The 14,209-nt window shown below is 43.2% G+C and overlaps 2 protein-coding genes across 2 annotated transcripts; both read left to right on the plus strand.

Moving 5' to 3' along the window:
* The first annotated feature begins 264 nt into the window (after window positions 1-264).
* Window positions 265-3,356, plus strand: LOC125888852 (piggyBac transposable element-derived protein 4-like). Its single transcript, XM_049576483.1, has 2 exons — window positions 265-568; window positions 699-3,356. Exons 1-2 carry the CDS (start codon window positions 402-404, stop codon window positions 2,329-2,331), a joined length of 1,800 nt encoding a protein of 599 aa, XP_049432440.1. The 5' UTR covers window positions 265-401; the 3' UTR covers window positions 2,332-3,356.
* A 4,050-nt stretch (window positions 3,357-7,406) lies between these two features.
* LOC125888511 (vomeronasal type-2 receptor 1) lies at window positions 7,407-13,308 on the plus strand. The gene is made up of 14 exons (XM_049575893.1): window positions 7,407-7,630; window positions 8,137-8,428; window positions 8,521-8,763; window positions 8,853-9,044; window positions 9,138-9,263; window positions 9,349-9,533; window positions 10,041-10,161; window positions 10,262-10,489; window positions 10,631-10,754; window positions 10,869-11,029; window positions 11,145-11,340; window positions 11,436-11,674; window positions 11,778-11,977; window positions 12,470-13,308. Exons 1-14 carry the CDS (start codon window positions 7,407-7,409, stop codon window positions 12,789-12,791), a joined length of 2,853 nt encoding a protein of 950 aa, XP_049431850.1. The 3' UTR covers window positions 12,792-13,308.
* The last annotated feature ends 901 nt before the right edge of the window (window positions 13,309-14,209 follow it).

The following is a 14,209-nucleotide window of genomic DNA, read 5'->3' on the forward strand; positions in this document are numbered from 1 at the left end:
ACTGCAGGCATTTCTAGTGCCAGAGACAAATATACAGATCTTGATATTCCTTCAGCTTTAGATAACAGGCCATTTAAGGATAGATCCCTCATTAATAACCACATATTGAATTTCCTTTTTATTTGTTGAGTTATTGGTGGCTCTACACCCAGGTATGTCATAGTTTGTTTCATGGGAATCTCACTCATTCCTGCTGTTTCCCTGCACCAATGGCTTTGTGTTGCGTGTCTTTCCCGCGACACAAGAAGTGACGTCATCTTCCCGGGCGATGTGTATACTTTTTCGCGGTAAACATTTCTATTTGCTTGCGGTCGCACGCTCGCCCTCGCTCTCTCTTTCACAAAAACACTTGGACACACACACACACACACACACTCACACACACTCTCACACATATATCCATGGAACCAGAACAACCCGAAAGCGCGAAACAGCCTGTGTCCTGGCGCGAACTTTTCGAGCAATGTCCAGTGTCGGATGAAGGTTCATTCGCCTCATCTGATCCGGATTCTGCCGACAGTGCAGATGAAGCAGACTTCCTTGAAGGGAGAGATCCGTCCTTTGACACGTATGTATACATCCATTTAATATTTTTTGTTTTTGAGCCAGAGGAAAGTAACTAAACTAAATAAATGCATCATTATTGTTTTACTCTCGTGCTGAATATATCTAACACACCGTGTAACCCCTGTGTGCAGTGTTGACGATGTGGAGGAGGAGGAAATGGAGGGACGCAGAGGGAGAGGAAGAGGAGGGGGGAGAGTAAGGTCAGAGTCACTACCTGGTGATGAAGCTGGCTGGAAAACTGAAAAGGAGCCTGACTCCATGCCACACCCCCCACAACGCTTCATACCCAAAAGAAAGCCAGGTGTGCAGCCACCTCTGTCGCAATGCGTGGACAATCCATCTCCATCTGAGCTGTTCAGGATGTACTTCGACCGGGCTGCCATCAAAACACTGTGTGCCAACACAAACAAAAACGCGGCAAAAAATATCGCTGGGGGCAAGAAATACAAATGGGCCGACGTCACAGAGGCTGAAATGTATCAGTACATTGGGATCACGCTGTACATGGGGATTCTGAAGCTGCCCAAGTTGAAAGATTTTTGGCGTGCCAGTTCCATCTTCCATGTGCCATACATTCAGGAGGTCATGCCCAGAGACCGGTTCCTCACCATCGCTTGGAACATCCATATAAGTGACCCCGGGGAAGATGCTTTTAATGACTGCAAGAAAGGCACCGATGATTATGACTGTCTGCACAGAATACGCCCCCTGTACGACAGTTTACGTGTAGCCTGCAAAGCTGTGTACCACCCCCAGCAAAACCTCTCCGTGGACGAGCGCATGGTCGCCACCAAAGCCAGGATTCCTATAACGCAGTATATGAAGAACAAGCCAGCAAACGGGGGGATAATACTTTTTGTGCTGTCCGACAACACAGGCTACACTGTGGACTTCAACATTTCCACAGGGAGGTCCACTCAGGTCACTGGGAAGGGGCTGCATTTTGATGCCATGATGTCTCTCATCAACAAAAACGTCCTGGGATTTGGATATCGCATTTATTGTGATAACTTCTACACCAGCCCAGCACTGTTCCGCCACCTTCACGACCTGGGGTTTGGAGCCTGTGGGACATTTCGGGACTCAAGTATAGGCGTCCCTAAAACAAAAGTCAACGCCCTGACAAAAGATTCTCCACGAGGGACAATCAGGTGGATCAGAGAGGGGCCTCTTGTCTTCATCAAGTGGAAGGACACGAGGGAGGTGAATGTGTGCTCCACGCTGCACACTGCCTACTCAGGGGACACTGTGAGAAGAGCCATCAAGGTTGGTGGAAAACAAAAAGTAGTCGAGATGCCAGTGCCGTCGGCTGTGAAGGACTACAACAGCTTCAGGGGGGGAGTTGACCTGTCAGACCAGCTGATTGGCTCCTATTCCTCGTGGAGAAAGAGTACTAAGTGGTATGTGACCGTGCTGCATCATTTCATTGACATTGCCGTAACAAACAGCTACTTGCTCCACAAGGAGCTGTGTGGCAGACGGGAGCAGCAGCCGATGACGCACCAGGCCTTCCAGGAGCAGCTGACCGCCGAGCTCTGCGGAGTGCCCGCACAACCAGCCCCGGAGTGCTGTCCGCACATCCCTGTTGCCATCGTTGAGGGGGCATCTGGCTCCAAAAAAGCCACACAGGGGCGCAGGAAGTGCACGCTGTGTGGGAAGTGCACTCCCTTCATGTGCGAGGCATGTCAGGTGCCTCTGTGTGTCATCGTGGACAGGAACTGTCACAAGACGTATCATAGCTCCCCTGGTGATATTGAAAAGTAGTGTTCGACTTTAATCAGCTGTTTGATGGAAATATATTTGAGTCCTTTTCACAACTCCAGGATAAGTTTGCTTTAACCTCAAGTGACCTATATAGATATTCAAAAATTAGACAATGTCTTACAAATCATGCAGACTGGGAATAAATCAAAAGAGAAGCAACCAATATAGAAACTCACATTATACATTTTATACTGTATTTAGATAGCTGTGTTTCTTCTCATGCTGTGTGATGGATCTTGATTCACTTGTGCATTTACGTTCGATAAAACCCTCTCGTTCCTTGCTGTGAAGAGCAATAACGTCACAATAAAAATATGTGATAGTATAAAAATCCTTTTCGACCTACATTTAATTAAATACTGTTCAAAAAGTAGTAGTTAAATGTTAAAATTGATAAACTCAGTGTTTTGTTTTGTTTTGTTTTTTTCGTAAATATTGATTCGTGATGCCTGCAATATGTTCCAAAAAAGTTAGGACAAGGGCATGTGTAACATCACCTTTTTTAAACAACAACCAGTATGCGTTTGGGAACTGAGCGTCAAGATTTAAAGATGTATGTAAATGGGGAAGAAAATCTCATCTGAACACTGTGAGAGATCAGTTTCTTCACACAGAAAGCATCCTGAAGCTGGCATTGCAAACAAAGGCTCCTCCAAGTATTAAATAAACTTCATTTAGCGTGTTCATTATTTTCTTCCTGTGTCATTTCCCTTCATTGCACATAATTTTTATGGACTGAAATGTCACTATTTCTTAATCAGTGTAGCTTTACTGAATTAATACTAATGTCAGGTCTAAATTTCATGTGTATAGGCATCAGAAATATGTTTAATGAAAAGAAAATCACATGTTGAATACTTAGTTTTTCCTCTGTATGTTGAAAAGGATTCTGTTTTTATGTACATTTTACATCGTGTCCCAACTTCTTTGGATTTTGGTTGTAGATGCAGTTTGTGTTAATCCCTCTCTATACTTTAAATAAACACACTTCATTGTCTTTTTTGTCTTGAGTTGTAAAAATCTGTTTTTCCCCATTAAACAAAGCAAAAATAGCTGGTTGGAATTATTTCATTTGCTTCCAATGCAGCCTTGTGCATGTTTGGTACCAACTGTGAGTACATGGCAGAGGCAAGTGAAGGTATGTCACTTCACCTTAGAGATGATAGCTAGATAGATAAAAGGGAAAATTCAGCTGTCCAGTGGCTCATAAAAACAACCACACTTCCACTCATCAATAATAATGCAGTGGTATTAAAATATATATAAAATAAGTTAAAATAAGTGCATAAATAGAAAATTAAACTGGTCCATACCCATTGGTAGCTTTGTCACCTTCTACCTATGCCAATTCTCAATGCCTATGTGCAGTTTCACATAGATTGACCACGTCAGTGAGTAGAAAAACATGGGACAGACAGAATGACTGAGTGACAGAATGACACACTGACGGTTTCCATGATTATGTACAGCATACCATACCATGACTTAGTCACACCAAAAATTAGAAAACAAAAACAACAACATTGGTCCACAGGGGGAGCCACAGTGAACAGTCGCATTTTAGCTATTTTTAAGCATTTTTCTGTTGTTATAGCGCCACCCAGTTGCCAATTAGAGTTAAATTTCTCCAGTCACCTTGAGGCGTCCTGTTCTACATATCTACCAAGTTTAGTAAAAATCCATATGGCGGTTAGGCCTAGATAAGAAATTAGCTCTCTAGCGCCCCCATTTTGTTTGATGGGGTCAATCATGGAGGGGTCCCCTCAGATTATGTGTGGTCATATGCCTACAAAGTTGCGTGGTGATGGGTGAAACCCTTGAGATGTTATACACCTTTATGTGATGAGCCACGCCCTCCCAATATTCATTGCCTTATAGAAGCTCAGTTTTAGTAAGTTTTCCAACTTTTGCCAAGAGGGAACTTTAGATATTGGTCCCTAGATTATGTTCACCGAGTTTCATGCAGATCGCTCAAACTTCCTAGGAAGAGATCGATTTTAAGTGTTTTTCAAAAAATTCAAAATGGCGGAAAATCTATATAACTGGAAGTTATGGGTTCTTGGGGCAAATTTGTTCCCCATGAGGAGAGGCATCTCTGTGCAAAGTTTCATGTCTCCACGACATACGGGGCATGAGATATGCCCATTCAAAGTTTGCAATTTCAATCGGTTGCTATAGCGCTCCCCTTTGGCCAACTGATGTAATATTGCTTCATTCGTATCCTCCCATGACCCCCAATAGTATGTCTCTGCAGACCCGGAGACTGCAGATTCAGACCCGCAATTCTGGACCCGCAGTTCTAGACCCCTTGTTTTTCGTCCCCTACTGGACGGCTGTATAACTGCAACTAAATCAGCGTCTCACCCAAACATCACTGTTTGAAAGAAGTTGGACTTTTAATGCTTTATTACAATTTACAATTTTAAAATTTTATTACACCCGAATAAAAATACCAAGATTTAATTGTTGATTTACGCCTGGGTGCTGTTCTGCATCATTATTGTTTGCTGGTTGTTCTGTATGGTTTGATCCAAGTATTTTAGTTCTTTATTTCTTAATATTCATCAGACTGCTCTGACTAGCACGCCAAAAACTTGCACTGCATTGATCAAACCCGCTACAACATATAATAGGAAATGTCTGGTGTTGGGTGTCCAGTGCTCACTTTTGTTGTGGGAATTTGAAACAAAGGCTGTGAAATAGGCTACTGAAATGGTTTGAAATGTTTTATTGTGTGCAGTTGTTACATCACACATCAGGGAGATCTGCAGAGAAAAAAAGAAATCAAACATATCACAAAATTGAAAACAGAAATACTTAAAAAAAAAAATTAAATACCTATCACAGTCTACACTGAAATACTGAAGAGTCTGGAGCATAGCAAATACATTATTATATCGACATATTAACAATAGTGCCCCTTCCTTCCTCATCTGCCTTTCGATCCTCCACTTCAGTGTGGTTTCCCCTTTCTGGATTGTTATGTGCACCTTAAAAAGAGAGTCCCTAATTATTCAAAGTTAAGATTTTTCAACCGTTTTACACACATAAACAAGGCCAAAACCTAATAATAGACAAAAATACATTTCTGATCATCTGCGCTGGATGAGCTTAATTTCTATCCACAAAATCTCTAAATATATGCTATAGAGTAATATCAATGTAGTGATATAAACACACGTGATATATAATATTATGAATAATAAAGGAAAAAATATATTTAAAAAAATAAAGGTGTATTACATGATATGCATGAATACAAAATTAACTTTTAGCATAAAGTACAATAATTGCCAATATGTAAGTTAAACAGTTTCATGCTTCTATGAAAACGTAAGCCTATACACGTTTTTCTCATATCATCCACTTCATTGTTTTAATCATTTATTCGTGTTTAATTTAAAGCACATGCTAAAATTATTCGTCATCGCGCTTCGGTTTCATGAAACAAAATGTGCAGGTCAAACAGTTCATGGCTAACAAGCTAAACTATTACCTACTACTTTAACCCATATTTGACGTGCCTTTCAGACTATCGTGGTAAGGACAGTCATATCATTTTAAACGTATCACTGTAAAACATGAAGTTGGCTCTCTAATTCAAGTCAACAAAATAGTTTAAACAAATAATATGATTCACATTCAATACTCACACTCGGATCATCGTCGGCCATATTCAATAGTTGTAATAGTATGTTGGCTTCCAATGAAATAGAGGGCGCTGTCGTGAAATACAAGGGGTCTAGAACTGCGGGTCCAGATCTGCAGGTCTGAATCTGCGGTCTCCAGGTCTGCAGACACACCCTCCTCCATGATCCTCTACCACTGTGCCAAATTTCACATGGATTGACCAAGTCAGTGAGGAGAAAAACATGGAACAGACACACAGACAGAGTTTTCGTCATTATATAGTAAGATTAAAATTGCCCATTCCACAGTCCAGTCCAGTTGTGACTGAGGTGGTGTGTGTGTGTGAGTGTGTGTGTAACTGGATTCAGGAAGTGTTCAACAGTCTTTAAAGTAACTGTCTTTATACGTAACTAAAAAGCTAAAAGATGGAGAGTAAAATGGAAAAGTAGCAAGCCCAGACCCTTTTCCATTTGATCATGTGTCTCTTAATCTCTGCATGAACAAGGCCTCTGTAAATTACTGTACATAACTGATTTCTTGCAGAACCCATCAGCATCAATCAGATGTCGCTCATGTGCCTGAGACAGATCACAAGGGCTCAATCACTCAAGCACACACTGAAGGTCATCACTTATAATCTGCAACTATATCAAAATATCCTCCTGCTTTCAGTGTGACAACTTCCCTTTAGTATGATATCATGTAATAACAGTGCCATACTGTTGTGAGAAGTTTAGACTGCGTGCGTTTGGCCTTAGTTACCCAGCACAAGTCCCTCAGCGTGCCGGGGGTTCAGGTGTGTGTTTCTCCCCGCTGACTGAGAGACAAGAGCAGACAAGTTCAGTCACCCATCAACACAAACGCAGACCCGCACTCAGGGGACGAGGCATGATTTTGGAACAGTAGCCGTGCCGTTAAGTTGCGTAAAGACTACAAGTTACCACATGCAGCTGCTAATTAACTCGAGGCCTGTGGCAGTTTATCCTCAGCAGCTAACCTGTGCGCAGACTGATGGACTGATATACATTAACAGGGGGACAGAGGAGAACAAAGATATGAAATGATGGGATGTTTCTTTGAGTTTATCTGACATAGAAGTGTCTGTGTGTTTGATAGTCCAGGGTCCAGTTTGTGCTCCTGGAGGGCAACAAAACTCGTGTCGCACCTTTTGAACAAACTAACTAACAAACTAACTATTTATACACCATTAATAAGATCACAAAGCTTTGGTTTTACTAAAATGAGCAAACCCCTTCTTATCTGTTTCACATGTATTAAAGATCAGTATTCCCTCATCCAGCGTCCTCCTCTCCACTTCTGCTCTCTGGTTGCCGCGTGCAGCACATCTCCCCTGAGAGCAGATAAGACACCTGTCACACTTTGCTGTTGCCTTTGCCGTCTGCCACAGCGAGAGCTCTCCAGACTCCCTCCTGCGTCTGCATAGCATGGAAATCGGACGCTTTTTGCTTGGATTATGCGCCTTTTTCCACCTCCACAGATGTGTTTCAGCAGCGTCCACGTGCAAGCTGAAGGCCAAGTTCAACCTGAGCGGCTACAAGGATGTAGAGAAGAAGAAGGTGGTCGTCGGAGGGATGTTTCCTGTTCACAAGCGGATTGCTTCCAGTGATGGCAACACTTCAAGGGTGCCTGTGTCCTCGGGGTGTGAGGGGTGAGTTGAGCTGCTCATGTCTCATTTTTCATCATTGTGTGTGTCGCTAGAATGTAACACACTCATGTTAGATAAGCACATACACCTATTTTAGTGAAATTATTTAATATTTTAGGCCTGTAATGAGAAATATTTTTACTTGAGTGTATGTTTCAAGCGCACAGTGTCCTTCTGAGAACGCTTAACCTCATAATTTTACAATAGAAATTAGGACAGAGAAGGGCAGCAGCTCTGGGGCCAATTAGTCAGTAGCCTGTATTATTATGGAGACAGTATAATGCAACAATGATCAGCAAGTCTGCAAACTGTCCTCTTGTGGCTAATTTAGGTAATAACATCAAAAGACCAAAATAGTTCATGTATCTTCAGTCATCAAATATTACATTTTTGCACATATACTAAATGTGGATGTGGGTTTTTCTCACTTCATTTCTTTCTGACCTTAAATTCACAGACAGTATAGCTTTTGTACTGCGTTATGTCATCACTCTCCCATCATCCTCCAGGTTTAACTTCCGTACCTTCCGCTGGACCCAGACCATGCTGTTTGCAATCAATGAAATCAACGCGAGGAATGACCTGCTGCCCAATACCGACCTGGGCTACGTCATCTATGACTCCTGTTTCACCATCTCCAAGGCCGTAGAGGGCACCCTCACCTACCTGACGGGGCAAGACGAGGCTGTACCCAACTACCGTTGTGGGAGCGGGGCCCCTCTGGCCGCTCTGGTGGGCGCTGGAGGCTCCGATCTGTCCATTGCTACTGCGAGGATACTTGGACTTTATCACTTCCCACAGGTAGGCCAGTGGTGAGTGAGATGACAAGAAGAAGAAATGAACGCTGGAGAGAACAAGGTCATGTCAGCAACAGTTATATGTGTCTCCTCTAGGTCAGTTATTTTTCCACTTGCTCTGCTCTGGAGAGTAAGTTCCAGTTTCCCACCTTCCTGCGGACCATTCCCAACGACAAGCACCAGTCCACAGCTATTGCCAAGTTGGTGCTGCACTTCGGCTGGACATGGGTGGGCACCATCGCTGCCGATGATGACTACGGCAAGTATGGCATCAAGGACTTCAAGGAGCAGGTGGAGGAAGCTGGTGTCTGCATCGCCTTCTCTGAGGTCTTGCCCAAGGTAGCATCTTTTCAGTGAGTTTTTCACCATCACGTCTGTGATTTTGTTTCCCATTAAAGAAAATGAATGTTTTTTTGTCATAAACGTAGGTGAGTTCCCCAGAGGACATCCAGCGTATTGTTCAAACTGTAGTTGAGGCCACGGCCAAGATCATCGTGGTCTTCTCGTCAGACGTGGATCTCAGTCCTCTTATCGGCGAGCTGCTCCAGCACAACGTGACCAACCGCACCTGGATCGCCAGCGAGGCATGGGTCACCTCCGCTCTCATCAACCAGCCTGGGGTGAGTGTTCAGTCCAGTGAAAGCTCAGCAGTCTGAGGAAAGTGTGCAAATCAAAATTTGAGCTAAGTTGATACTGTGCATGTTTTTCCCCAGGTGAACACACTGCTGGGTGGTACCTTGGGCTTTGGGGTTAAAAGGGCTGACATCCCAGGTCTTCAGCGCCACCTGTTGAACCTGGACCCCTATGATGACCCGCTCACTGAAGAATTCTGGGAGACGGTGTGTTTATTAAGCTGTCAGTGGCAACTTTTAAAGTCATACACTAATCTAGAGAAAGTTTGTGACCTTATTTTCTGTCTTATAGTTGTTTAACTGCACATTGGATTATGGCAAAGCCATGAAACGGGCCAAACTTAAGGCCAAAGCGGTTAATGGCACGCTGCCCAGGGCCGCGAGGGGAGTTCCTGATGGGCTGTGTACAGGAACTGAGTCTGTGGCACAGCTCAATAACACCTACTCTGATGTTTCCCAGTTACGAATCACTTACAGGTCAGTTCTCTCTGCTTGAATACCACTACTGCACCTGAATTCTTTTACTTTCATGCTACTGAAATCACTTCTGCAAGACCTATCACCTCCACCATCCACCGCCATGTAAGGGTCAGCTCACCTGAATTCAAAAAAGTCGTCTGGCCATGGAGGTAGTTTTGGTTTATACGCAGAGATTTTGGGATACCTGCCTCTGAATCTTCTGCCGCCACTGTAATACAATGGCGGTGAATGGAATCACATTTGGGCAGCACAATGCAATAGATAATTACAAAACACAGCGGCAAGGCATCCCTCCAGAAAACACTGGATACACTGTTCTTAATGGGAACTATTGCTTTGAAAGAAAGCAGTTCTTGAGTAATTACAACATTATGTCTTGCTCTGCAGCGCAAGATATAAACTATGAAGTGAAAACATGTTTTTCTTTTTGGGTGAACTTACCCTTTAATGATAAATGTGAACGATAGTGTGTCTGATGATGATGATGATGATGTCTCCAAACAGTGTATACAAAGCCGTGTATGCTGTGGCCAACGCCCTGCACAATCTGGAGCACTGTGAAGACGGACAGGGGCCATTCGTTGATAAAAGCTGTGCTGACATCACCAACTTTGAGCCATGGCAGGTACGTGTGTGTGTGTGTGTGTGTGTGTGTGTGTGTGTGTACAACTGTTTTCATATGTATGTGTTTGACTCAGATGTGGCTTCATTTTTATCTCCTTTAGCTGATGTACTACCTAAAGAACGTGCGCTTCAGAGTGCCGCACACGAACGAAGAGATCTACTTTGATGACGGGGACGTAGAAGGCGTCTATGACATCATTAACTGGCAGGTCAACAGTAATGGGGAGATATCCTATGTCACTGTAGGACACTACAACGGCTCAGCAGCTCCAGAGGACAGGATGACCATAATGAACGACTCCATCGTGTGGAACAATGAAATGTTTGAGGTCAGCAGCATATTGGTCACTGACCATTTACCCTTCTAGATTATGATTAGTGTCATAGCATATATACTCTCTGTCTGTACTCGTGAGTCTGTGCAGATGCGTGCATGTCTCTGTAAATCTGTGTATTTGTGTGTGTTGCAGCCTCCCCGGTCAGTGTGCAGTGAGAACTGCCAGCCGGGCACCAGGAAGGGAATCCGGCAGGGAGAGCCAGTCTGCTGCTTCGACTGTATCCCGTGTGCTGATGGAGAGATCAGCAACTCTACGAGTCAGTATACAGCTTTCAAACTGTACCTCATAGGCATGAAAGTTAAACCTTAGTGAATAAAGTGAGTGGGTTTTTAAAGATAAACATGACCCTGCCTCCGTCCCTCTCTGACAGATGCTCGTGCATGCATCCTGTGCAGTTATGAAGAGTGGTCCAACGAGGCTCATGATACCTGTGTACCAAAAATCATCGAGTATCTGGCCTTTGGAGAGCCGCTGGGGATCACTCTCATTGTCATCTCAGCCTTTGGAGCTCTAGTAACCATCGCTGTCGGGGTGAGACTCATACGGGGAGGACAAACCTCCTGGTGAAGCCAACAGATCCCTTGGTGAAAAGAGTAAGGAGCTATAATGTCAAACGGTGTGTTTCACTGTGTTCGTCTTTCTCCAGGTGGTGTTTGTTATGCACATCGGCACCCCTCTGGTCAAAGCCAATGATGCTCTGTTGAGTTTCTCGCTGCTCTTCTCACTGGTGGTGACCTTCCTCTGCTCCATCGTCTTCCTCGGGAAGCCGCAGCACTGGAGCTGCATGACCAGCCAAGTTGCCCTGGCTCTGGGCTTTGCTCTCTGCCTTTCCTCTATCATGGGTGGGTACACTCTTAAAAAAGGTACACCCGCAGTTCTCTGTGGGTTACAGAAAGCCTCTTATTGTGCTATCAATCTGCTCTACTTTGTAAATCAGGTAAGGCAGCAGTGTTGATGATGAGAGCTCAGGCTCTGAAAGCAGTCCGTGCCAGAGCCAAAGCAGCTGCCAAAGCTGCGAAGGCTGCAGCTGAAGCAGCAGCCAACAGCGGCAGCCCTGATGTCATTGTAACCAACACAAATAACAACAATGACGCCAGTGCCTCTGCTAACCCTGAAGTCGACCGTCTCACCTTTGGCCACCAGAGGGCAATAGCTGCTGTGGCAACATTAATACAGGTAAACACAGTGAAAAAAAAAAAGAATGATATCAAGCATCTTACCTGGCATTTTACTCTGACCTGATCCTGATCCTGTCGTATCTGACATTCTTCTAACCCAGGCTATAGCATGCACAGTGTGGCTCATCATCCTGCCTCCACACCCCATCGAGAACACCTCTGCCCAGAATATAAAGATCATTCTCGAGTGTGATGAAGGCTCTGTGGTCTTCATCTGTTGTATCTTCGCCTATGATATCCTGCTGGCTCTGGTGGCCTTTGTCTTTGCCTTCATTGCCCGCAAACTGGAGGACCACGTCAGGTAGGAAACACACAAGGGTGCAGGATAAATAGTGAAACACTGAGCACAGCAGTTAACATAATGGCAGCCATGAGGGTAAATGGACACAGTGGGAATAAAAAAAATATAAACATATAACTCATCAATTTTAAGCTTAGTTTGCATTTTGTAATGTATTCCATATGTGAAACAGCCTTTAAACTGATCCTGAAATTTACATGTGGAGGAAAAAAGATGGTGTATCATCATGTTTAGAGGCAGTATTTCTTTCTGCTTACACTTCCTCATCTCCTGGCTGTGTGCAGACATCAGCAGAAATTATGTAAAATTAGACAGCTGGCCAGCACACACAAAAACACTTGTATTAATCTGTAAAATGTCACTGGGTGTTTATTCATTTTCTAATTTTATGTCCACTTTTTCAACCAACCTTTGAGATCCGCAGCATCAATCGTCCTCTTGCCATTAAGACCATTTCTTCTGACACAGCACTTTTCTTCCTCTGTCTTCCAGTGAGGGAAAGAGCATGACCTTCGGCATGCTCGTCTTCTTCATCGTGTGGATCTCCTTTGTCCCGGCGTACCTCAGCACACGTGGCAAGTTCATGGTCGCCGTCCAGATTTTTGCCATCCTGGCCTCCAGCTTCGGCCTGCTGACCTGCATCTTCCTGCCCAAGTGCTACGTTCTTTTGGTCAAACCTGAACGCAACACAGAGGAAATGATGAGGCCCCGCGCCAAACCACGTGACGGGACCTCGACCGGGACCTCGGCCTCCCTCGCTACAGCTGCTACTGAGGTCAATGCTACGATTCAGTCCACTGCTATCGATGATTAGTGGAGCAGTGCTGAGAACTGAAGCCACAATATTGAGATCGTGACATAATGTAGATGGAAGATGTGCCACTGCTTCATTTGGCAACTGGTCCAGCTGATTAGGGTGCCTAGTCTTATTATACACACATATTTTGCAATCATCTTGTTTGGGCTAAAATAAATATGCAAGATATATTGTTTACAAAATATTTATATTCACACTGACTGAATGTGCGTCAACCCCAAGTCAGCACCTTCACATGTGTTAGATAGGTCTGATTTCACTAAATAATATCCATGAGGAAAGAAAACTGGAATTAAAATTCTGGGTCCTTACACAGGACATTTTTCAACACATATTACTTTGACTTAACTTGCTCTACTATGATGTCTTGCTGAAACATATTTTACAAGCTCAGACTGTCAAATAAAGGCAACATTTTACCTCAGATATTGTTCTGCAGTACCTCTAGTTACACTTTTAACTATTCATTTATTTTTATAAAAATACAGGCATTGTGCTTATGTTGTTTCTATCAAAAATATTTGCATAAATGTTTAACACTGTAAACTTAACTTTCAATGACAATAATAATCTGTGATAATGTGATACAAACTAGTGCAACTCTGTTAGCATAATGCATTTCCTAATACTATAATAAATGTTATTTTCAGTCACTTTAATGTGTGTTTTTAAAGCAATAAATACATTTTATGTATGTAAATTTTTGAGCAGTCAATAAATTGCTTTGAATTGAACTGTTGACATTGCCATGGCTCCTTATGGCCACTAGAGGGCCACCAAATAGATTTAAATGAATGTATGACACTCACGATAAATTAGCAATGCTAAAGGAGATCTTCTTTAAAGCTGCACACAATATTATAATATTTTCATATTAGCAATGGATCAAATGAATATCATAATAAAGAGGTTACTCATAGTGACAATCCCACAGTTAAAGTATCACCTGTCTCCTGTGCCTTAGTGTTTTATCTCCGTGTTATGGTTTGAAAAAAACTACAAAAATGAAGTACCCTGCACAGCATGAAACAACAGACAGACTTAACGACTACCTGGTGAACATAGCAAAGAATATCTCTGTCACAGCTCAAGTTTCTAAGGTTATCTCCTTTTTCCATTCATTCATGTTGTTTCCTGTTTCACATCTCATCTCGTTCAGATCACTTCACTTCCTGTCCCTGTGTGTTTTCCCTCCCTTCTGATTACTCCACCTGTGTGTGATTGTCTGTCCCGCCTTGATTAGCCTCACCTGTATCTTGTTATCCTTCCGCTCACCAGAGTATTTGGTGTGTGTCTTGTTTTCTCTCAGTGCCAGTTTGTCTTGGCTCCTTGTGTGTCTAGCGTTCCAGCCTCTTGTTTTTTTTTTTTTGTTTTTTTTTTATTATTTAGCCAGTTGATTGAGTCTGTCTCATCCT

The sequence above is a fragment of the Epinephelus fuscoguttatus genome, linkage group LG5 (assembly GCF_011397635.1).
Source record: "Epinephelus fuscoguttatus linkage group LG5, E.fuscoguttatus.final_Chr_v1".
In the NCBI taxonomy this organism is placed as follows: Eukaryota; Metazoa; Chordata; class Actinopteri; order Perciformes; family Serranidae; genus Epinephelus; species Epinephelus fuscoguttatus.

Excerpts from the sequence above, each read along its gene's own strand:
- LOC125888852 (XM_049576483.1), top strand. The coding sequence starts at position 402 with ATGGAACCAGAACAACCCGAAAGCGCGAAACAGCCTGTGTCCTGGCGC. Across the intron at positions 569-698 it reads AGAGATCCGTCCTTTGACAC|TGTTGACGATGTGGAGGAGG; the intron begins GTATGTATACAT and ends CCCTGTGTGCAG.
- LOC125888511 (XM_049575893.1), top strand. The coding sequence starts at position 7,407 with ATGGAAATCGGACGCTTTTTGCTTGGATTATGCGCCTTTTTCCACCTC. Across the intron at positions 8,429-8,520 it reads GACTTTATCACTTCCCACAG|GTCAGTTATTTTTCCACTTG; the intron begins GTAGGCCAGTGG and ends TGTCTCCTCTAG. Across the intron at positions 11,978-12,469 it reads AAACTGGAGGACCACGTCAG|TGAGGGAAAGAGCATGACCT; the intron begins GTAGGAAACACA and ends TCTGTCTTCCAG.